The 25,949-nt window shown below is 39.3% G+C and overlaps 1 protein-coding gene across 1 annotated transcript in view; it reads right to left on the bottom strand.

Moving 5' to 3' along the window:
- Positions 1-1,430: 1,430 nt before the first annotated feature.
- Positions 1,431-25,949, bottom strand: part of CNTNAP2 (contactin associated protein 2) — a 1,138,684-nt gene continuing 1,114,165 nt past the window's right edge. Inside the window, exons 24-25 of the mRNA XM_084507662.1 lie at positions 9,569-9,640; positions 1,431-8,384 (exon numbers count right to left, since the gene is read on the bottom strand). Of these exons, the coding sequence (XP_084363788.1) occupies positions 8,185-8,384; positions 9,569-9,640 (272 nt within the window). The 3' untranslated portion in view covers positions 1,431-8,184. The remainder of the gene's footprint in view (positions 8,385-9,568; positions 9,641-25,949) is intronic.

The following is a 25,949-nucleotide window of genomic DNA, read 5'->3' on the forward strand; positions in this document are numbered from 1 at the left end:
CACTGATGGCTTCAATCCACCTCTCAAAGACTGAGAAATAAGTTCCTGCTTGAGCCCAATGTGTCCCTGCCAGAGAACCAACAAGGGACGAAAAAAAAAAAAAAAAAAAAAAAAAAAAAAAAAAAAGACACTGTGACAAAAAACAAACGAAACCATGCAAATTATAGCTGAATAATAAAAATCAAAACCCAAGCCCACAACCCAAATCCCATTTGCAACAGAGACAGCTGGTTACTTTCTAAAGACTGTGGAACCAGCCATTCTGTAGCTCCTAAATAACAAGAGTTTGGCAATAATTACCATGCACAAAGTAAAGGGCATTTATAAAACATCTCCATAAAAATATCTATTTATCTCTATATCTCTATTTATATATGTCAGTAAGAAGCTTCAGACCGAGCACATCCCAAGCACTCTGTGTTGGGAGGAATCTATTTAATCCCCCAAAACAAAGTGCTGTTAGGTAGGGCTAACACCCACGTGTAGGAGTAAGGCAGTACAAATCATTTATTGCAGGCTTCTGTTAATTAGCACTAGTCAATTGGGGTAGTTGTCAAGGAGCTTAGGCCTAAGGAATATTGTGTCTAGCCATGTTGCTTTATCAGAGGAACTGCCTGGACTCAGGATGCTCAATGCACAGTTCAGTTTGCTAGGACTTAAGATATTTTGTATCATACCTGCACAGCCCACTGAAGTGTCCTGATCCACTGAAGAGCACAGCAGAAGATCCTCCTTACCAGTGTATGAAAGAGATCAACCACATGAAGTGGTTGGAAAGCCAGTTCCCTGTGCTTCAAAGACTTAAAGGGAATTAAGTGAAGTCTTCTTTGTTTAGAAGTGACTTTGATCCCATATCTTAGGTAGCTGGAGCTTCAAAAGGTTCGACATCATGCAGGAGTTGGAATGGAGGGAGTTCAGTATATCAGGAACTCCAAATACAAAAGCAGATTTTTTTTCCTGTCTGAGATATTGCTCCAATAAAAATTAAATTCTTTAATCACCAGTGTTGAGAATTTCCTTAGATGTCCTAATAATCAAAGTTTGTAAGGGTGCTGACTTTTTGCCGCTTTTGAGATAGACCTTTACAACTCCACGTGACTAAAACCACTAGTCAGTGCTTTCACAATATCAGTTTTGTGTCCTCTGATGGAGGATCCCATTGGCCTTGTATATGTGCAAGACATAGCAAAAGCATAAGGGAAAGAGACTGGTGAGAGTTAATTCTGACATCTTGTGGTCCTAAGGAAAATAAAAGCTAGCGTTTGCTTGACGTTTATTTTAGTATTTATATATATTGGGAAAAATATGAACCAAAAATAACCCCAAACCCAAAGTGAACATGCTTAATGGAATGAGGTGCGGATGTATTGTTTTTGCATTGATTTTAGACAAGACAGTGCTGGGATTTTGGAATGAATGTAAACAAGTTATACTGTTGCAGCTAGCAGAAACCAAACTTTTACTTTCAGTCAGTGAATCCTATAAACAGATAAAAACATCTGCAAATATCGAACATGACAGAAATTTAGTGTCATTTTTTCCCAATAAAACAGCCACATTTTAAGAAGGTAAGAGTCTTCACTTTAGTCAAAGTAGACAGCATTGCTGTAAAGGAGTTATGTATCCTGACAGAAAAAGGTGAGGAATTTATCAATGAGAGGAAACATTTCTAAAGTAGAGGAAGAAATGGAAAAACAAAACAAAACAAAACAAAACACAAACCTGTTAGCCAAATTCTTTCCATGATGGCCTTGGAGAGGTGGATAAGGAGTTTGGAAACAATGAGATGTTAGATGTGTACAGAGACCTTACTCCTGCAGCAGCAATTTAATAAAGAAAGGGACATTACAGTCTGTGTTTCAGGATGTGCACAAAAGGAAAATTTCTTTTAGTTACATTGCCTTGCTGCCTTTGTTTATGATTCAGGGCTAAAGGCCATGTTAATGCAAGTTACACACAAAAAAATAAAATCTGTAGACAGACCTTTGTTTTGTAACATAAATATACTACAACTGCCTGTTGATATGGTGTCCAGCCATCTCAATACAGGTCAGTGATTTATGACAGCAAGCCATACATTTATTTTTAAACATGTACTAACATAGACTTTTAAGACAAAAGAGTAACAGGTTGTTGGGCCAGCTTGTGAATGGTTTATTGACTGTGCCAAGGTCAGGCTGCTTCAGTGACATACTAACTGTAAGCATGAGGATGCACAGTTTAGAGATTGAATATTAGCATAAAGGGGATGACTATCTCGTCTTTATTCAGATAAGTTTATTTATATTACATACCTCCTTCAGCCTGACTTAAATCACCTAAAGTCATTGCTTTCTGGCTGATTCAAGAGTTCATTGACTTGCTCCAGTAATGCTTTCAGTTTTACAGACAATAGCCTTTTGAAAGCCTACAGCCCTGAAAATGGGATCTGTGGGGAAAAGAAGGGGAATAGAAATATACCTGTAGAATGTATGACTCTTTCTCCTTCTAGAGGTTTCAACAGTCAGTACAAACAAACAGTCAAAATGTGGTCACAAGGCATCACTGGACTTTGCCACAGTTATATTCTGCAAAGTAGGTTAAGGTCTCAGACAGGGTCAGGGCTTTGCAACAGCAGTTAAGGCAATTCATGCTGCAGAAAGAAACAGGTTAGAACAATCACAGCCCCTCTGACTCTAGTGGTTGTTACTCTGGTGCTTCTTTGCCTAGACTTCATGCTGTTATTCAACTGCACTTAATGTAGTTCTTTCACAAAATGCTTCTTATTAAAATAAATAAATAAATAAATAAATAAAGCTTGGTAAGGTAGTTTATTAAATGAACCGTGCAAGTCTGTTGAGCTGGGCAAACATTTTTCTTGCTGACTTCAATAAAAAGCTCATATTCATAAAGGAAAGGACAGAGTTGTGGTAGGAAAGGAAGGCAAACAACCCACATCCAGTCATTTTTAGCATGTAGCTCTTGTGAAGCTGGCACTGCCACTGTATCTGCAATAACAAACATGAGCAGAAGTTGTGACAGACTGCTTGCTGCTACCTGCAAAGCAATCAGAAATGGAAAAAACTCAGAAAGGTAGTCATTTTGATTCCATCAAAACTCTATGCTCAGACTCTCAGTCCACTTCAACAGGTACAGATTTACACTGCTCAGTATTATGGGTAGACTTAGATTAGATATAAGGAAGAAATTATGTATTTTATAGAAATTTATTTTATTAGTGGTGAGACACTGGCACAGGTTGCCCAGAGGAACTGTGGATGCCACATCCCTGGAAATGTTTAAGGCTGGGATGGATGAGGAATTTGAGCAATCTGATCTAGTAGGAGGTGTCCCTGCCCATAGCATGGGGGTTGGAACTAGATGGTCTTTAAGGGCCCTTCCAACCTGAACCATTACATGATTCTATGATTCTCACCCATAACACACAATTGAGGCTGCCTGACACAGGAGCATGCATGCATTTTAGTAATTCTTCCCTGTTTTTCATTTTTTCTCTTTTTATGTATAACTGCATACTGAAGTCCCTTTTTTTCATGTGCTTTGTGTCTTTCTTACAAGGCCTCTCCAACTTCGTTTTGAATTGATTTCCTGGTACTAGAGAAGGAAAAAATATAGAGAATGATTAGAACATACAAAGCCCGAAGAATAAGTTATTAGGGTAATTAAAACTATTTAGAATTGCTTTCTTTTTTTCTTTCTTTCTTTCTTTCTTTATTTATTTTTTATTTACCAATCCAATTTCTCATAAAACTTCAGTTAAAAGGAAAGACATTCACAGAAGATATTAGGCGTACATACATGTTGTCCTTTGTTCATTCTAATTTACATGCTGTTGCTTTTAGAAGGCAAGGTTTCTGTTTCGTATCTCTAGGATGGACAATGAAATCTGATTAACAGAATCTAGGTTCCATTTTTTAAAGATGACAACCCTTCAGAGTAACCATGCTCACTGGAATGTGAAATAATTTAAGGGAGAAACCAAATTAAAAGCTATTGCTTGTCAAGCTGAGATAGCTTCCTATTTCAACAGATATCCCGGCAATTAGATGCATCTGCCATTAAAGGACACTGTTTTAATTAAAATGTAGTTATTTACTAGACTCTTTTATACTGAATTCTTATTACAATAAACTTGTACATATGCACCACTGCTCTGGCAGTCATAGTAAAATATTTATAATAACCATCCTTTCGTATACATCATGCTAGCTAGAGCACGATGTTAAAATGCTGCCATATCTTTGACGTGGTAACTGCTACAAGAGATATAAAAGGTATAGGTAAGGTTTAAGACAAGAAAAATACAATTCAGAAATGTTTCAGTACCAATTAAAGACATATTCTTATTTAATACACCTGAATTTTCTATCAGTAAGTATGGAATAAGCAGTGTGTGAAAGACTTGATTCATAACCAACAGACTGGATTGCAGATTCCCCCTTAAGGCTGGGTTGACATCAAGACTAGTTTTTCACCATTTTGGCTCTTTGGAGCTCCGCAACTCATTTCCTAGTGGTCTGCATGTGTTGTGAATTAATATCCAAATATTGCTAACAGAGACTCCTGGTCTCCAGCCCAGTCTTGCTCTCTCAACAGCTGGTAGAAGGTTTACCATCAGTTCCAGAGGAATCACAACAAGCCTGCTATAAACACAACTGGGACACTTTAGTTCCCCAACCAATGCAAGAGGCTACATTTTCCTGTGCAGTTCAAATAGGTGATACAGCTAAAAGCAGGTGATACAAGACTGCTTGTTTTAATATTCTCTGGGGGAAAGTACAGATTTTTATAAAAGCAGGGTCCACTCTACTCCCCATCAGATTTTCCCACAACAGGTATTTGGATAGTATCTGTCAAATAATATGGATTTTTGGCACAAAAGAGAATAGGTGAAATAAACTATGGATGTTGTTGCAATCTCCAATAATAGGCTCACAGAGGAAGAACTCCTCAAAATAGATATGGTGCTAGCAGAAATATACAAGCTACTTTTCTGAGCCTGCTCCTGCTTCATTCCTAGGCAGCTGAAATGGCCATTCTCAAAATATTAAAAACAAAGCAGGAAGCCAGGAATTCACCTACAGTCATGAAAAGCCTACACAGAGATCAGCTGCTAGTCTAAAATATCATGTATAAGATCCAGCATAAGAGGAAGGAAGGATTCTAATAATTAATTCAAAGAGTTGATAGAGTTATGAAAGTGATTGTATCAGGAAAATTGCAACAAGATCAAAGACTATCAACATTTTAACACAGCATTACTGGGCTTCACATAAAGGGTCCACAGTGTCGAGTTAATGGAGAGATGCTGATGCTTGCAACTTAATTTAAGAACTGTAAATCCTGTCTTTCAAGTTCAATACATGAATTTACAACTATTGCATGTGCAATGGTCAAAGGATGTTTTCCAGACATTTCTGCTTGCAGGGTTGTGAGAGATTAGCTAGTAATCTTTCAGAAAGTCAGTGAATAGGTGTCAGGACCCATTACCATAATGCAACAACAGTCCCTAGTTTAGCCAAGGACTTGGTTAGGCACAGAGACCAAGCTGTATTTCCCCTCTAGTACCATGCTGAGGCATTTGGCAAATTTGCACTGTGGCTGGTAAGTCTGTCTCTCCCACATCCTCTAGCATCAGAGGATTCCAGTCTCTTAGGATACATGAGTTTGATCCCCCTCACTGATATTAAATTCAGATTAGTAAATAGTTTTTGTTTTGTTTTGTTTTGTTTTTGTTGCAAGCCAAATTCCAACCTATGCAAATGATGCTATATTCACGTCTCTTGATAACTTCAAGTTTGAGACATGGATGTTTTTCAGAGTGGACCAAAATCAAAATATATAAAATCATACAAAAAAGAGAACATCTTCCTAGTCATAGATAGACACCTGTGCAGCATGTAACAACCAAAGTATTTTGCTGACTAGTTAACGGTGCAGGCTAGATCCATCCCAAGCTGATGTTCTCCAAAGGGGTGGAGACTTATCTTACATCTGTAGGAAAAAATGAACAGTGACTCATCCACTTAATTAAGCACAAGAGAGGGAGATATTGATACTGGAGGCAAAAGACTGTAGAGCACAAGAGTGACAGAGGTGGCTTTCACGTCTACCTGAACCCCTCTGCCACACAATGTTACCTGAGAACCAGTTTTGCCTGAAACTGGCAACTTTTTGTATGCTAATTAAAAATCCATAAACAGAAGAAATAAATCGTTTTGATTTGGTTAAAAGGACATTGACATATGTTCAATGAGTCTAGCAGAGGACTTTATGCTACCATCCTTATACAAAACTATCTGGCCCTGTGTGTGTGTCTGTCTGACAAATTGTGCTTACAAACTTCTTGTCAGGTAAGGCTCCAATATCTTCCTCCCTCTCCATGATTTTTTTTTTTCTTTATTTTAAAACATAAACTAAAATAATGAAAAATACAATTAAAATGATAAGGGAATTAAATATGCCAACACTGGTCAGCATAGTAAATTTTAGATTTGGATCTGAAAAATAAATATTTCTTGTAAAGAAAAATGCATTAAATATGCACATATTAAACCCAGCAATATTAAAGGTAAAGCAAATCTACGACTGTCACAAGCTTAAATACTTTTAAAGGGAAATTCTTGTTGCTTCTGTTCTTTTAGCACACAGAAAATGCCTTGCAATACATTCATTCATTTATTCTGTTCCACTGCAAATACTGCCCATTAAGACCTTAATTTTTTTATCAAAACAGGCCACTGGAGAACTATGTACATATGCAGAGGGCAAGCTAAAGCTACTTTATTGCCATGAAGGGATATTAGGTCTTCAGGCTGCCCCATTGCCTTTCCTGTAGCTGCTTGTCTGCTTTGCAGGTGCCAACAGAAACTGAGAGAGGACGTGGGGTACAATGCTGCACTTGACATTGTCCTTGATGTTCTTGAAAATGCCTTACAAAGACAAGTAGTAGTTCAGGTAAATCTACATATTGTAAAGTAACTCCTCTGTAGGGTCGTGCGTATTTCTCTCTGGGCAGAACTTTCAAGCTTTTGTTGCTTCACCTTCCTGCCTGTGTGAATTCTGCCAGCAGAGGCTTTCTTCAGAAAGGTACTAAAACAAGATATTAAAAAAAATAATTGCTGTGCCAGAGCTGTAAAAAGTATCATGAAGTGACAGTGAAGTCCATGAGTTTAAACTAGAGCTGTACTAATGCTTCTGTGACAGCCTATAAAAAAAGAAACAGAAGTACACAACGTTTGGCTCTAATTGCCTACTATAATGCTTATGCTTAAGGACAGTATTTACCAGAACATCACAGCTGGGCTTAAACTGGCATGTGCCTCTGATCATCAATACCATAGTCAAAGATACAGGAACAGGCTAGGTCTATGGACTTGCATGGTACCATCCTTCCTCAGAGTCCAATAAAAAAAAAAAAAAGCTTCCTGTGCTTTATGCTCATCTTCTCTGGTAGTAGTAGTAGTAGTCATAGTAACAGTATTTTTACAAAGCTGATGAGAATTGTCCACAATCAACAAAGTGCCTGGGTCAGAAAAGATGGATCCTGCCAGGGCTGGCACAGGCTGACAACATTTTGAAAAACTGGCAAGTATAATTTGCATTAAGCATCCATCCTCACCCCTCTGTCCCATTCCCAGCCCTGAACCCGTGGTTCAACACCGCTGAAATGAACCGTGATAAAGTGAAGGTGCAGGGCTGATGGCAGCCTGTGGGGAAGTGGCCAGCCATGAAGGAACACAACGCTGGGAACAAAGGTCTGCGACTTGTTCTCAGGCAGAACTACCCCCATTTTAAACAGCTTTTAAAAAATGTAAAAAAATGGCCCTGTTTCTTGTTTTTTAGAACACCTCTAAACACATACAGAAAAAATACAGTTATTACTGAAAATTTTTCCCAATGCTGAAGCTGCAAAACTGCTCTTTGTTGTAGTTGTGAGAATACAGAAGGGGCAATTTGCTGTAAATAAATATTAAAAAGTATTTTTCTTAAATGCTTGTGATATTCTTTTTTTCCTGCAGTCTCAGTAGTTTTTCCTGTCACTTGCTCCTCCAGTTGTGCTGATCTTTTTACCATATATGTGCTCAAGCGTCCAACACAGAATGTTCTCTCCCCACTGCAAGAGTCATCCCAGTCCCACCCTGGCCCTGCTTGTATCCCACCCCAGGCCCCCTCCCCGTGGGCTTAGATAAGCCATTCCTTCTTGCTTTCGTCGATGGTCTCCGTAAAGTTGGGGTCATTGTTCATGATGGCAGCGTCGGCGCTCTCAGCTGACTCTGCCCCTTTGGCCTCATTGGTGTGGTAGGTTCCCTTGTGGCGAAACATGTAGCGGATCAGGAACACCAAGGTGCAGAGGATGGTGAAGATCACCACAGCAATGACACCTGAACAAAGGAAGAAAGAAAAGATGATGCTAGAAAAGAGAATACCTACAGATTCTGATACAAAGAAAAGAGTCTCACAGCTACTCTGAGCTGAACCTGGATCTGATCTACCTGGGCAGATAAACGTCACTTCAGCTGCTTGGTTTCCACTATTATAATATTTAGGTAAAAATAAGTGTGAGGAGTCTGCTAGTAACTTTCACCCCATCAATTAGATTTTGACATTAATACCTAGTTACAGAGGTGAGCTTTGCTGACCACGAGGCAGAGGGTGCTGAGCGCTCCCAAAACACTGTGGTTTTGGGAAAAGAAGAAAGAAATTCCATTAGACTGTACATACTACTACACTCAGTGTTGCTTTACAAGGAAAAAAAAAAAACAAAAACAAAAACAAAAACAAGCAAACAAACAAAAAAAACAAAACACACCACCAGTATGTCATTTTATATGCACCTAGAACTGACTGAAATATATTAGGGTGATCTTTAAAACATTTTTATATGCATTCAGAATTTGATGTACTAGCAAAGCTCTCCCTGGAAGACTTAGGGTGCAACACTTTCATATGAACAGACAGGGCAGAGAAAATTGTATGCGTTTGTAATATATTCAGGATCCTTACATCTGGAGACAGCTTGGTAGAAAGTCTTCAGTTGAATGATAATTCAAGAACCATTGCTAATGCTAATCCTGGCATTACTTAACATCACCTGGAAACCCATCACACTGAATGGGACTCCCAGGCACATAAATTATAGCAGAACCTGGCCCCTAAAAAATAAGGGAAAATCATGAGTGATTTTTGTCAAGATTGTAACAGTGTTTGCCATAGACTGATGTTGGATCTGCTATAAATGGAAAAGTGTTCTTGACATTTCATGGGAATTAATTACATAAGTAATTCCACAGTAGCTCTCCACATGCATGCTTGATATGTTGATTACAAATATGAATATTTTAATTTGGTTAAAACTGAATCTGAGGGAAAAAACTAAGTGAGAACAGAACATTTCACTAGAACGAAGTACCTGAACAGAATTACATAAATATCTACTTAACTTTGTTCAGGAGTAATTTTCCCACATAGTCAATTCTTAGCAAATAGTTTGAGTATGTTACCAACTGAAATTCAGCCTTCACAGTCTTGTTGCAAAGTCACTTAGTAAAGAAGACATTTTTCCTACCTCCAATAATGGCAGAGTTTCTGTTCACTCCATCTCCTATAGCTTGACCATTGTATGGGAAATCAGCACTGGCTGTAAATAGGGAATTAAAGATTAATGTTGTAATATCAGTGAAACTTCCCAATATAGTTCAGAAATACATCCAACATCTTTAGATACAATTTAAAGAAAAGGAAAACTGTGATCCATATTTATCTAAAGAAATATGAAAGAAAAAAATATCTTTCACTGTTATCTAATCCCTGATAGCTTTTTGCTTCCTCCTCTTCTTAACAAAACTAAAAATAAAACAAAGGAGGTACCCTCAATAAGCACTGCTTATTCAGTCAGTTTCTTTAGCACAAAAGCAATCAAAAACCTTTCTTTCAAAAGTGTGTGATCATACACTGGTATGATGGTCTTGGTTTTAACCTTAAGAAAACATTACAGAGGCTTTCCAAAGACAATCTCATCATTCACCCTGTCATCGCATTTTTCTGAATAGTCAGACATAGCAACTAGATGCTGCCGTGACTATGTAAGCTAGGTGAGTGGTTTCAGTCATACCTTTCTTTGCCACAGGACTATGGTATTGATTTTGGAATAGAAAGAATGTCATTAAAAGTATTTAATAGAGACAGTTCGAATAATCAAGGACATTAATTATTTTTTATGTCAGTGTTTAAAATCCAGATGTGTTTCCCTTGTTCAATGGATTAGGTGATATTGTAATAAGTTGCTTTACAGGCCAATGATGTATTATCTATACTCAGAAAATGGCTAAGGGAATTCAACTGGATTTCTGTTAGCATGGAGTAAAAACCATAATAAAGTTCCCTTTGTATTGTGAAGCAGCTGCACAAATGAATGGCTTCAGCCTGTAAAGAGGTTTGGGGTTGGAGTTGTATGTATACTCAGGGGCAGAGTTGAACCAGCTGTGTGTGCAGCAGTTACTGTTTGGCTGGGCGCCTGCAGGACACACAAGAGAACATTTCTCAGGACTCAGTGGAGGGGGCTCGGCGAGCAGTTTTTGTCTGTGGCACGTGTCCCTTCAACATTTGTTGGTACTCTAGCTTCATACAACAGCATTCCTGCACTTCTCAAAAACAACAACAACAACAAACAGTCTAAAATATACATGTAAGAGATAAATAAATATCTGATTCTATACCACTTTTCCTACAGAGACATCTTGGCATGGTATTTATAATATTATCCTTGCAGCAATGAAAGGGAAGGGCTGGCAGTGGGAAAATAAACCCTAACTTTAAACCTACTCCCTCAACCCATCACATAAAATCTGAAATCCAAATGACTCCATTTAGAAAAGTATAAAGTTTGCCAAATTGCTGCAGCCAGTAACAAGTCCCACCACTTCCTGCTGTGGTTTGAAGTTACTCTACCATGTCCCTACACAATAAATCTTAGCAGCAGCAACGATCACAGTTCCCCTTTCCCTCACAACTGGGTAGTACCTTTTATCTTCTTTTTAAAGGTTGTTTTAAGGGCATTGGCACTACTGAAGTGTGAAGAAAGAGAAAGGTTGCTGGTTTATGGCAGCATGATCCCTCCTGAACTGTCACATCACAACAGCTATGCTTCAAGGGAATCCTGCCAGATGAAGACCACAGTTTATGTTTAACAGCCACTGAAGTACACCACAGAATAATGGAGAACATGTAGCATGATGCAAAACTGCATCCTTGACCTTGCCTGAGAGCTGTTGGTAGGAGTGACCTTGGTAATACTTCCATCCAGGGCAGCCTTCCATTGCATCTAGTGATCACATATGCTCAGGAAGAGATGTATATTAGAAGAACAAGATTTGACTTACTCAAAACATCTCTGACAAAGAGGAAACAGGACCACATATCTGGGGTCAGTTGACAACCCATTTTCAAAAAGGTGACCATCAGATTGGATAATGTGTAGTATAAACTGTGCCCTGCTGCAACTGCTGGAGTACCAGGAGAGCTGTAGTAAAAACATGGGCTTAGAAATTCATGTATCGTATTTTAGAGCACCTATGTCAGTGCTGGCAGATATTATCACCATAATTCATGAATTCCTGTTCTGTTACTCTTGTGTTGGTGTGAGGTCTGATCTGATTTGATATGAGTTTTTGGACTAAAAAAATAAATCTAAAATCTCAGCCAACCATTGGGTTATAGAACAGTTTCTACTGCAGCAGTGTCTCTACCAGGTTTATTTTACTGAACTTATTCCTACAGATGGATACAGGAGGAAGAAAAAGAACTCATTACTGTCTTCTTTTATAGCTGGAAGTTTCCTTGAAGTTCTTCTGGACAGCAGTAGCTTCTACAAAACAAGTGTTTCAAAACTGTAAAAGGATAACTCCTGCCACAGCAATTTGGCAGAAGAGAACATATGAGGGCACATCTCTGATGCTTCAAGATGAGCTTAACAAGAGAGTACTGTCACCAACAGACGCCAAGTACAGGTATTCAGATTACATCATTAAAAATGTGGTGATTTGTCTCTGACCTTAATACAGTTACATTCCTCAACAATATTAAGTAACTTTGTCAAGAAGACAAATAATAAACTTCTTTCTTCTGAAATTCAGGAGCAAAATGGGGAAAGATGTCAGAACAGGCTGACAAGAGGGCAACAGTAATACTGATACTGAAAGAATACAAGAATACAGAGTGCCATTCACAGGTTTTAAAGAGTAACTCCTAAGAGGTTTTAAAATGATCGGTCAGGTGAAATGAATATCGTTATTAGTGACCCTTGTGTTGCATGAGAATCTAAATCACAGTGGTATAATAACTAGTTTGCATGGCTATAATACGCAGTTGAAGTACATGATGAGTTGCTAATGGACAAGTGTGTGCCTTCATTTCTCTAGCACAGCTGGGAACACCTCTTTCTTGTTCAGATCTTCCACTGTGACATTAATTTTAACTACATGTCTCAGCAAGACCTGTCTCACTGCCTGATACTTGCACCTCAACAGCTTCAAATCATGACTTGCCCAGAGCAAATAGGTGTCATGAAGCTGCAGTTACTCTATGTAGCTACCCTGAAAAGCCAAAGTAAGTTTCTTTCCCCTGGGGACAGCAAGTGAGTTGTGGGTGTAATGTAATGTGGATGTGGGAAGGATACTGCAGGAATTTTGGTCTACACGCTGTGCAACCTAATTATTAGCTGAAGTCATGAATAGTGCTATTTCATTTTCTTTTTTTATCTGGTCTATAAAGGTAGCTTTGGAAGAGCTGTTTCCCAGCTGGTTTGGGGACAGTGCTGAAAAGGTCTTCTTGCCTTAGAAGTTTTTTCTGAATGCTTCCCAGGTTTTTCTGAGCAGCCAGGGTTTCGTTTGCATGAATGCAAAACATGAAGAACAGAGCTAAAAGTTTTTCGGACTGTGTTGGAAAACAGTTCTGTATTGGCCCAAGAGATGAATTGCCAGTTCTCTGAAATTCTCTGCTCCTCTGTGGCACAGAGCCAACACACCAAAGATATTTTCTTAGAACCTACAGCTATTGTAAGGATGCACTGAACTGTAGCAGGAAATGCTAAGCTCATATATGGCACACTAATATTAATTTATCTGGTTCCCTTCCAGGATCCAAGTTGGATGATGCTGTTCTTTATACTCTGTCTTCCCACAGAAGACCGTTGGGTTTGCTTCATGTAAGGTCATCCTGAAGCTAAATAATGTGAAAGAACACAGCATACTTTGCTATCTCCTTCTTTCATGGACTGCTGTTTATGAGGCCATAGTTTCAATAAACACAGAATACAAACTAATGTTTTGTACTTTTAAATTTTCTGTTACTAGTCTCACGGTAAATGGCATTAAAAGAACTTTGCAGCACTTAAAAAGATAATTGAGGGTTGACTGCAGGCAAAATCCATGTTTTGGCCATCACTGTAGTGAAATTTGAAATTCTGATTCACCACAAAAATGTGGCACAAGAACTGGTATCATCCTGCAAGCTCAGCATGGCTGCTGCCACAGGCAGCTGCAATACAGCAGTGCTCACTGAATTTAAAGAGGAGATGTGACTGGATGAACAGACCATAAATAGGATTGGACATTCAAGATGATAGATGTGGTTGATTCAACGGAGTGAATGATAATTTAGCTTCATTATAGTAGGTGAGAATTTGCATCTATAATTTTCAGAGGAAGTTTTTTTATTTATTTTTACAATAGATCCCACATAAAAGCCTTTTGCAAATTCACAAAATTGAAATGCAAAATGATTTTCGTAAAGTAGAAAAGTGGTCCAGGAAGTGGGTTTGGTTAGGGAAATCAGCAAATGGATATTCACAGAATCACAGAATCACAGAATTTCTAGGTTGGAAGAGACCTCGAGATCATTGAGTCCAACCTCTGACCTAACACTAACAGTCCCCACTAAACCATATCCCTAAGCTCTACATCTAAATGTCTTTTAAAGTAAGAGGAAAAATGAAAAAAAGCAATGTGGAGAATTTTCAGCTAGAGAACAGCACTGAAGGCCTAAAAATGAACAAACAATGAAGTTTAAAAGGTAAATCTCATTTTGACATACATGTACACTACCAGGAGTGTTACATATAAGCTATTGGAAACTATTTTTTAAACTGAACTTTTTTTACTGAGTTGTGAAGTCTTTGTTAAAATACACTGACCTATAAAGGAAGATACAATTTAGATGTGCTTCAAAAATGGAAGAGTGAGAGTGATCACAGGTCTAAAACAAACAATGGATGAAAATACTAGAAAATAGATTTGTTCAGCCTAAAACAGATATATATATGCTAGTGCTACCTTTCAGCTTTTAGATGCCAACAATTTTGAGAAAGAGCATATGTTCTCTCATTATTAAGACCAGTCCTATTTTCACATAAATATGAACTAGATTATCAACAACTATGAACAACTAGATCTGGTGATCACAAGGTATGTAAAATCCCTGGCAATCAAGACATTGATTAAAGGTAGAAGTGAGAGAACAAAATAAAAGCAAAGATGTTAACTATCATTCTCTCCAGATCAGATGCCCTTGTCCTTATGGGTGACCTCAACTTGCCAGGTGTAGACTCCAAGCATAAAACAGCTGATACAGTTGACTGGAAGCTGGCAAATGTCATTCTAATTTTCAAGAAGGGCATGAAAGAAGACCTTGGTAATTACAGGCCTGTCAGTCTCACTTCAGTGCCTAGTGAAATTATGGAGAAAATGATTCTGGGAGTTACTGAAAAACACCTGAAGGACAATGAGGTCATTGGTAGCAGCCAACATGGGCTCATGAAGGAAAAGTCATAACAAACATGTTCTCACATGACTGGAGTGCTGGAATGGAACAAGCTCTTTAGGAAGGACAGGCAGGGGAGACAAGGAGGGAGCATCACCCTCTGTGTCAATGAACACCTGGAGTTCATGGAGATCTGCCTGGGGATGGACAGAGAGCTTATGGGTCAGGATTAATGGGAGGGGACAAAACAGTGGGGGTCTGCTGCAAGCAACCTGATCAGGAAGAACAAGCAGATGAGGCCTTCTACAGACAGATAGAAGCAACTCTTATTCACAAGCTCCCATCCTCATGAAGGACTTCAACCACGCTGATATCTGTTGGAGGGACAGCACAGCAGGGCACAGGCAATCCAAGACGTTCTTGGAATGCATTCCTTCTCCAAGTGAGAGAGGAGCCAAAGACGAGAGGTGCTGTACCAGACCTCATTCTCACTAACAAGGAGGGGCTGGTGGGAAACATGAAGCCTTAGCTACAGTGACCATGAAATAGAGCAGCTCAAGATCTTGAAGACAGTGAGAAGGGAGCACTGCAAACTCATTAGCCTGGACTTTGGGAGAGCAGACTTTGCCCTCTTCAGGGGTCTGCTTGGTAGAGTACCATGGGACAAAAAGCCCTGGAGGGAAGAGAAGCCCAAGAAAGCTGGTTAATATTCAAGGATCACCTCCGCAAAGCTCAGGAGTGATGCATCCCAACAAAGAGAAAGTCAGGCAAAAACACCAGGAGGCCGTCATGGATGAACAAGGAATTCCTGGCCAAAAACCAAAAAACAAAACAAAACAAACCAAACAAAAAACAATCCGCAACAAAACAAACAAAAACAAACAAGCAAACAAAAACCAAAAACCAAACCAAACCAAACCAAACCAAAACAAACAAAAAAGGAAACAAACAAACAAACAACAACAAAAAAAAAACAAACAGAAAAAGGAGGCCTACAGAGCGTGGAAGCAAGGATAGATAGCCTGGGAGAGACACAGACATTGTCCAAGCAGCCGGGGATCAGGTTAGGAAAGCCAAAGACCTTTTAGAATTAAACGTGAGCAACGGCTTCTATAGGTACATCAGTGATAAAAAAAAAAAAGACCAAGGAAATTGTGGGCCCTCTCCAGAAGGAAATGGAATACTTGATTACCCAGGATTTGGAGAAGGTAAAGGTACTCAACAACAGTTTTGCCTGTCTTCACCAGCAAGAGCTCTAGCCACATAGCCCAAGTCCCGTAAGGAAAAGGCAGGGACTGGGAGAATGGTGAACTGCCCACTGTAAGAGAAGATCAGATTCAAGACCATCTAAGGAACCTAAAGGTGCCTGGGACCTGATGAGATGCATCCAAAGGCCCTGAGGGAACTGGCAGATATAGTTGCTAAGACACTGTCCATCCTATTTGAGGAGTTGTGGCAGTGTGTTGAAGTTCCCAGTGACTGAGGAGGGGAAACATAATCCCCATTTCTTAAAAGCAAAAAAAAGAAAGACCCAGGGAACTACAGGCCAGTCAGTCTCACCTCTGTGCCTGGCAGGATCATGAAGCAGATCCTCAAAGAAACTATGCACATGGAACATAAGGCAGTGACTGGTGACAGACAATATGTCTTCACTAAGGGCAGATCATGTCTTATAGGTGGCCTTCTATGATGGGGTTACAGCATTGATGCATAGGTGAAGACAACCGACATCATCTACTTGGACTTGTGCAAAGCATTTGACACTGTCTCGCATGATATCCTTGTCTCTAATTTGGAGAGACATGGATTTGACAGATGGACCACACAGTGGGTAAGGAACTGATTGGATGGCTGCACTCAAAGAGTTACAGTGAACAGCTCAATGTCCACGTGGAGATCAGTGCTGAGTGGTGTTCCTCGGGGGTTGGTAGTGGGTCTGGCTCTATTTAACATCTTTGTTGGTGACATGGACAGTGGGATTGAGTGCACCCTCAGCAAGTTTGCTGATGTCACTAAGTGATAGTCATGCTGGAGGGAAGGGATGTCACTCAGACAGGTTTGAGAGAATGGCCTGTGCAAACCTCATGAAATTCAACAAGGCCAAGTGCAGGGTCCTGCACCTGGACTGGGGCAATTCCAAGCACACAAGCTGGGTGGAGAATGGATTAAGAGCAGCCCTGAGGAGAAGAACCTGGAGGTGTTGGTTAACAAGAAGCTGAATGTTAGCCAGCAATGTGTGCTTGCAGCCCAGAAAGCCATCCATACCCTGGGCTGCATCAAAAGATGCATGACCAGCAGGTCAAGGGATGTGATTGTCCCCCTCTACTCTCTTGTGAGACCCCACCTTGAGTACTGTGTTCAGCTCTGGGGCCCCCAGCAAAAGAAGGATACGGAAGTATTAGAACAAGTCCAGAGGAGGGCCATGAAGATGATCAAAGGGCTGGAGCACCTCTTCTGTGAAGACAGGCTGAGGGAGTTGGGGTTGTTCAGCCTGGAGAAGCCTCTCCGCTTTGGGGAGACCTTATTGTGGACTGCCAGTACCTGAACGGGGCCTACAGGAAAGCTGGGGAGGGACTCTGTCAGGGAGTATACTGATAGGACAAGGGTGAACGGATTTAAACTAAAGGAGGGTAGATTTGGATTAGATATTAAGAAGAAATTCTTTACTATGAGTGTGGTGAGGCACTGGAACAGGTTGTCCAGAGAAGCTGTGGATGCCCCATCCCTGGAAGTGCTGAAGGCAAGGCTGGATGGGGGATTTGGGCAATCTGGTCCAGTGGGAGGTGTCCATGCCCATGGCAAGGGGGTTGGAATTAGATGACCTTTAAGGTCCCTTCCAACCCAAACCATTCTATGATTCTATGAAAAGGTTCTTCACCAAGGTTGAAGGTGAAGGTTGGGTACGGGAATAGGGAAAAGGTCATGGCACCAAGCCTACCAAAGTTCAAGAAGCATTTGGACAATGCTCTGGGATGTATGGTTTGATTTTTTGGGTGGTCCTGTGTGAGCTAGGAGTTGGACCCCATGATCCTTGTGGTCTCTTCTAATTCAGGATATTCTATAATTCTATGATTCTATTATCATTCGTTCTTCCTAATTCTATTTTACATCCAGGTATTTAGGAATTGACAAGAGATAATAATCACTGACACTTTGGGATTTTGGGAAAGCATTTGAGACTAGATTCATTCATTAATATATATCCACAAAACCATAACACAGAGGAAAACTAATAGAAGCTCTCTGGCTAGGGCTTGTTAAATTATATCAGCTCTGCCAGTCAGGTGAGACTGTACTATTATGGTTTCAAATGACAGAGTGCTCTTTATTACAGACTGCAAGTACATAAACAACTTCATTAATTGCTTGACTCTTGATTGTAGAAACTAATGTACAGTCAGTTTCATTCTCCTTCCCAAAGGGAGTAGATTACAAGAGAAACTCAAAGTGCATACGTATAAATAACTGAGCAGGAGTCAACAACTCTATTACACAGTCCTTCATCAAAGGTGTATAACACAACCTACAGACTTCAGTTGCTCTGTCTAGGTTGTCCGATTGCCTACACCCTCTCCATTCTTGGCCTGAGCACAAGTCTATAAAGAACTCCCAAGACAAGTGAAGTACAGCAATTCAGAAAGAGAGGAAAAAAATCTCAAGCAATACTAAAAATATTGTGTCTTTATATGCTGTCTTTATATACTACTTCTACAAGCTGAAAACAGAGAAAGGAATGACAAGATCCTTGTTTCTCTAGGGATTTGACAGCAGATTCTGAGGGAGGAACGTTTAACATTAAGTAAACTCTGCTAATGCAATTTAAAGTGTCACTGACATTACTGTAAGTATAGAATAGAGAAGTGACGTTATTCTTGATATTAAACACTTCTTTTTTTTTTTTTTGTCCATACTTACCTACCCACAAAATATTTAAAAAATTTTATTAATCATGTTGTTTGTAAAAGTTCACTGTTTTATTAGCATGCTATGCAAGGATCAGTCATTACTTTTTTTAATTTTTAGTGATGCCTCATCCGTAATGTTAGACGGTTACAAGTGTATCCTTAATATGAACCATTCTTCTGTCTTTATAGAAATGGGAATCTCCATGTTCACAGATCACTAACAATTAAGAGTTTTTTTTTTAAGTTACAGTGTACTTAAAGAGTACACCCACACAGGTGTACACATGCAGCTTAGAGCAAAAAAAATAGGGCTTTTCACTTTAAAATTATAATCACCTTGTCTCTGTGTCCAACAGTGCAAGTTATTTGGAATACAAAATTCCTAACATTGGATCGAAATCCACTAATTCCTTCAATCGTCTGCAACCTTGCAGGGGTGGGGAAGAGGGAGGGCAGGGACAGGGTGAGAGGGAAGGAGAATAAGACCAGAAAAACATTCACAAACAACAAAAAACTCTTCTAACGTAGTAGTGTTATTTGAACCGATAATTTAAACCAATATATGTCAAATATTTTCTGCTAGATGAAAAACATTTTGAAAGGTTTCATTTTTTGTAAGAGTTTTTCACTGTATCTTTAGTGGTTTGAATACCAGTTACACAGGTCAGTTCTAATGAACAACATATTCCCAAAATAGCTGAGGTTAGAAGGGACCTCTGGAACACATCTTGTCCAATCATCATGATGAAGCAGTCCCATGAGAAACAGACATGCACTGAGACTATGGAAAACATAAGTTTTTCTACTCAAAATCTATGTTTTAACTTGTTGTTGAAATCCCTCCAATCATGCCATTATTCCAATGTCAAATGAGCATAAATTAAAAAACCATCTGTAATGATGACTTAACAGAAACATTGTCCTTTGAACAGCTCTTTTGTATACAAATTCTGGGACAGTGTGGGAAAGTAATTAAGGATTACAGAAGAACGAATAGTTGGATGTTTCTGTTAAAAAGTCATGAACTTTGGAATGAACGATAGAAATGCAAACAATGAACAATGACAGCATTCGGGGAAAATTCAGTGAACACTGTGGTCAATGAACTGCTACAATGCAAATTCCCACCACTAGATTTCAGAGTCAATTTCACAATCAGTCAAGATCGTGGCTTCCCAGTCGAGAGTTTTATCAACCTTCTAATTTCATATCGCAGGCAAACTTCGCTGTCCGTACTCTTAAGAAGATGAGAAAATGGAGTTTTATGAAGAATGGTTTGCTCTGAGAGGGCAGTACAATATTCTTTATTTTGGTATTAAAAAGCAAATTTCCTGGCAAAGGTACAGAAAAGCTTGTGCCTTATTAGGAGATTCATCCTTGCAGTTTATACTCTCTCAGATCAAGCTTGGATGAAATACCAAACACGGAGCACATTCCTTCACTGGGATGGGTTAGACAATTCCCTTGATTATCCCTTTGTATGGTAATTTCTCAATAGAGACTTTTCTACTTTCTTTTGCACACAAGCTAGTAATTGTACAAAGCAGTGGGAAGGCAAAATGCCTTGTACACTTAGTAACTAGTACCTGTATACTGCAAAATTGTATTCTTTATTTTAAAATAAGACAGCAGATAGTTAAGATCACTTTTGGACCACATTTATCTGAAGTTTGAACTTCACCAAGTCCTTTTCCAGATGTATTATTTTGAATACTTTCTGTGTCGAATTCCCAGTTGATTTGCAGCACATCAGACCACCCACATTCATCAAAGACATAAACTCATCTGTCTTTTAAGACCTGGTAGTAACATCTGTTCAAGACTGGATCTTACTATGACTCCAGACGAGAACTACTAGTATATTAGTAATGCCAACCTAAGCTATCACTTTCATGAAAATTTTATGAACAGGTCTTACATTTCACCTGTTAAGGAAGACAAGCAAAAGCTTCCTTTTATAATTAACGTAGATTATGAAACACTTCGGTGCTCTCAGAGGAACAGTAGAGTTAAGTGCTGATCAAAGCCTAGCTCTATATAGATAATCTCTGATAATGAACCCATAGGGAATATTCAGATGAAACAAAATACAAAACTAAAATAGCCAGCCTATTGAACAAGAGAAACAAAGAACTAACCTTAAGTAAAGAAATATTCATCCTTATGGCAAGAGCAAGTAACAGGATGGATCTGTTTTTTCTGTAGCACATTAAACAATAAATGTAGCAATTGATACTAACCTTGATAGATTGTCTTTGCTGACTCTGATATTGTGTATTATCACTTTAAAAGTTGCTGTTATTCATTCCCCTGTGATAGAAAAGGCTGTGATACTGTTTTCATGGGCACTGGTGGGGAGGGGTAGGACTGCCTTTTTACTATGTTTGTAAAACAAAGAAGCCCTTCTCTCACTCAGTTCCCCACATCTGTAAATTTACAACAGTGAAAAAAAAAATAGAAAAAAAAAAGAGCTGGACTCTATTGAGGTCATTGGAAGAAAAGTGCTCACACAGCCAGGATATGAACTACAAGATCAGGTTCTACACTTTTAGCATTCACACACTTCTGGAAAAAAGAAAGGTTGGACTGGGGATGAGGAACTGGTCAGAATACACAGTATGAATCTAAAATACACTGTGATAGCAGTAATGAGCTGACCATAGTCTAGAACAACCTCTTACACAGGAAGTAAATTGCTTTTCAGCCTAAGAAAAGGAAAAAGAAGGCAGTTACATGAAGTGCTCAGGTATCTAAACACTTCTTTCCTCCCTTCCGCCCCCTCCTTTCCCCCATTTATGTCATTACTATGTTCCTCCTTAATGTTAGCACTTGTGGAAAAAATACAGTCTTTGCAGAGCCTGGAAAACACTCTCTTCTTAATATTGCTACCTTCTTGTCTTAATGTCAGATAGCAGCATTAACATGCAAATCACTGCTTATGAAAGATCTACAATGCTGATCTCTCAATGAATGCCAGTTTGGCAGTTTGTCAGCTGCCTGATACACTAGACAAAGTGTCAGAAACTTTACACTGAAATGATGTATTTTTAAAGATTAGAGAAAGCTTCACATAATGGTGTGAAGGAATTACATGAGACTGAAGGAGGCATTTTTATTCCCAATCAATAGAGTTTTACAGCAATTCAAGCACCATAATTAAGCCATTTAAGGAGGAAGCACTGATTGTGCCAAATTTCAGACATGCTCTTCCTAGTTAGCTGCTTGACTGAGAGGACAAAAATAGAAACTGTTGCATCTCAATGTTTACCACGTAACCTTCTTGCCTGCAAAAACAGCCTGGGCTTAGAAACTGAGGTATGAGTTTCTGCTAGACTTAATCCCTGGCTGTCTGAAAAAATGACACCTTACTGTTTGTAAACAAATCTGGTAAAGGCCACGGACTTCTGAGATAATATACAGGGAGAACTGGGGATGAATGTTGGTCATTCTTTGCAGAGAAAATGTGGTTACAGAAATGTACTGAAATCTGACAGAGGAAAAATCTGTTTCCAGAGAAGATTGCAAATGCTTCTTCCATCTCTTGTATAGGAAGTATAAATATAAAACCAGCTTACTGGCAGACAAAGAGCCTCCCAATGTTTACATGCTGGCTATGTTAATTAAAAAACAACAACACCTTTAATCATTGAAAATTTCAAAGAGATGTTATATATGGAGTGGTAATTCGTGTCGATAAAATGGTTGATATTAATAAAGAAGGGGGAGATTTGGGAATGTGGCCATGGGGGTTGGAAAGCCCCGTGGTTGAGATAACATTAGACTCTTAACGACGAGGCCATCAGGAATATAAAAGAGTTTAGAAGGGAACAAAGAAGGGTGATTCAGGAGACTCCATGCAGTCTCCTGTTTCTTGTTCTCCAGCTGGTTTCTTGTTCTCCAGCCGTTAAGGCATGGATGTTTCTGTGTGTTTGCTGTTGTTACATTCAAAGTTGTTTGACCAATGAAAAGTTGTTTTGAAAAGAACTGCTGTGGAGAGAAGGGTATAAGAGGGGAGCCTGCCCTCAAGATAAAAAAGGCAACACGATGAAGTTATATCAATAAAAAAACAGGAAAAAGAAGTGAAGAGGAACAGGCTGGCAGAATGGAGACCAGGACTGACCGCTTCATGAAGATCGGTTCTGCCAGACTCAGCAAACCACTCAGAGAAGCTCGTACAGAAAGTCGCTGGAAACAGGCGCACCGGAGCTGGAGAGAAGCTCGAGCTGAGAGAAGCGGACCTGTGCACACAGCTGCCCTTTGCTGGTAAGCAGTTGCGCATTATGGGGAATCATACGTCCTTAGGAACAAAGACTGTCCTGGTAACCTTACAGATTATTCTCCTTCTTAACAATCGGACAGTTTATGATCCTGAAATATGGGACCAAATTGAGGTCAAGGTGTGGGACTCTGTAACTAGAAACGACAAGGTTGCAGTGGGATTGCTCGGCACCTGGCGAGCAGTCTCTGAGGCCTTGAAGAGCCATGTGGGACTACAGTCAGAAACGTGTGGTTTGCCAGACAGTGAGGGAGCTGCGGGCTGCTTTACTGATCCGACTGCTACGCCATGGGCCCCTCTGCTGCTACAGCCATCGAAGGCTTTTGCTGTTACGCCCCCTGCTGACCTGAACGTGCCTTTTGACCCAGGCCTATTGGCCTTGAAAAGGAGATGGATATGCTTTTCTTCGATCTGGGAAGAACGGGATACATAAGGCCTGAAGACCGAGTTGCTTGACAACTTAAAGTGAGACATATTATTCAAAAGGAACGGAAAATGGAGACTTGCTGGTAATCAAGAAAAGGAATGGAAAATGGAGACTGTTAAGTCATGGAACTTAAAGGATTGTTTGTTACCTTTTCTGATCGTGAATACGTATAGGTGTCTCGATTTTAGTAAGTTATGGAACTTAAAGGATTGTTTGTTACCTTTCCGGATTGTACGTATGTATAGGCATACTTGGGTTTAGTATGTAAAAGCAATGTTCTGTATATGTAGAATGTTTGATGTTCGTGTGTGCGTGTTGGTGGAGCGTAGACTCCCCGCACACCCAGTGCTGTTTACTTGCCTTTTATACCTTTTAGAAATATTTGTTTTATAAATATTACAAAATTAAGATTGAGTTGAGACCTCATTTATGACACAGAATCTGGCATCATTCTCTGATCACAGTACAGATAACTAGTCCTGTATGCTATGCTTGAGAAAAGAAGAGCATCATTTTATTCTAGCAACTGCCTTCACATCCATTTCTAATTTTGCTAGCACATAGAGTTTAGATGTGTAAGGCCACATCACAAACAAAAGCGATGCGCCTCTGTTTTCTGTCATCCCCTTCTCCTCCCCACTTGCTTGCCCCTTGCAGGAAGCACAGAGACAGGAATCTGCTCTCCTGTTGTCCTTGGAGGAGAGAATGAGTGCTGATTCACATTACCATTGATTTTATTCCTTCTGCTGTTGAATTCACTGATGCATACAAGACATTAAGCTCAGGATGTGCTATCAATACTCCATCAATGCCCACAGCCAGGAAAAGACCCTTTTGTTCACGTGTCCATAATCTAAAACAGTTTTGAGGTCTGAATTGCCTCCTGCCCCAGCAAGTAACACTTTTGTCCTTTCTTCCCACTGTGAACTCATTGACAAAGGCAAGAGTTATTTCCCATCTTTGTAGTCACATCCATACCAGTGCATTTCTGACACAGCTTCTCCTCAAAAATCATCATGGTGCCCTCTGACACATGGGCACCTAGTGGTCAGAGCACAGCATGGGGACCTAACTAATGATGCCTGGAACGGGAGGGTGACCTTCAGCACTGTCACCAGTATCACCAGTGACACTTTATCTTAGCCCAGAAAATGCCTGTTATCTTTTGCTGATGAAAGATAATCCGTTTGCCTATGCATGGATCCTAAGCATGGATCATATGGCCTGCATTCAGACCTCCTACTCTTCTCCTGTCACCACTTGTTAAAGGAAGAAGGATGAATTTGTAACAAAAAGGGAGTTAATCATCAGGCAGCCATTTTGATCTTAATGACAACAGTGCATGCCTTCATACAATGGTTTTGCCAGACATGCTTAATATACATTTCAAAGCAGCTGTTAATTCTTTTCTTGATGTCAAGCTGTTAATTCTTAAAAGGCAAGGCCTTTCACCTTCTACAAAAACAGTGAAGAGCTTTTAGGGTTTAAATCCGTTGTCAGAAAAAAAATCAGACGTCTTGAAAAAACACTGCAGATTCAATCCTGCTCAATTTAATTTTTAAAATGATGCTGAAGCCAATGTGGGTTTAATTAAACCCTATATTAAATACTCTAGCTGCTATTTTGTTTATACCAAGAGAATAAATGCACCTCGCAGCCACGTAGTATGATGGCAGCTTAGAGGTGCCAAAGTATGGTCTGTAAACTCTTCTATGTATCCCATCTTTTCTGGTATTTCATACTTAAAAAAAAAATAAAAAATTGAAATAAGGTAGCTTGGCAAGTTGGAACACCTTTTACCTAAAATGGAGAGGTACATACATGTAGGAGGTTTGCAGTATCTTTTATATAAAGAAGAAAAGTTTGGAAGTGAAACTTCATTAGTACATTGCAGAACATTTGTGTTGTGCAATGTACTTTTATGTTCTGCAAAAATACCCACAAACTGAACAACCCCACCCCAGTAATATGAATCTTCCAATTTTGTGTACAAGGCTTTTTAGGACTGGGAGTTTATTTATTACAAAAATACAAAAATCATTTGTGGCTTTTGTTGCTTCCCTAGACAGAGCAAAGTGTCATATATCAGTGACATATACCTTAGCTAATCTTAATTGAGAGATACTAAAAAACATAAAATTTACTAACTTTTTAACATATGCTACAGTAATAGATATTAAAATGAATGCTAATATAATTAAAGAAATACTATTTTAACGTTTGTTTTGAAATACACGCCAGACAGGCAGGTCTTTAGACAATATGCACAGGTGGACATATTTTATATAATGTGGTCATTGATCAAACTCTTTTTTGCCTACTTCCTACACTCCTTTTGATGTAACCAAGGCAAATTCAATTGTCTCACATGAACTGAGATAATACAGATAGGAGGAAAACACAGGAAAGGAACTATTTTGATGACCTGCTTGGTTTCGATTTTTGTCTTTTTTTTTTTTTAAACCACCAAAATCACGTTTTAAATCACCAAAGTCACATTGTAGAAAAGAATGACTTGTTGAATTTCTGCACTTCATCACCACCAAGAACGGATCACCATAGCAACAGGAAAAGGCTATGTATT

This window comes from Aythya ferina (genome assembly GCF_964211825.1).
Source record: "Aythya ferina genome assembly, chromosome: 2".
In the NCBI taxonomy this organism is placed as follows: domain Eukaryota; kingdom Metazoa; phylum Chordata; class Aves; order Anseriformes; family Anatidae; genus Aythya; species Aythya ferina.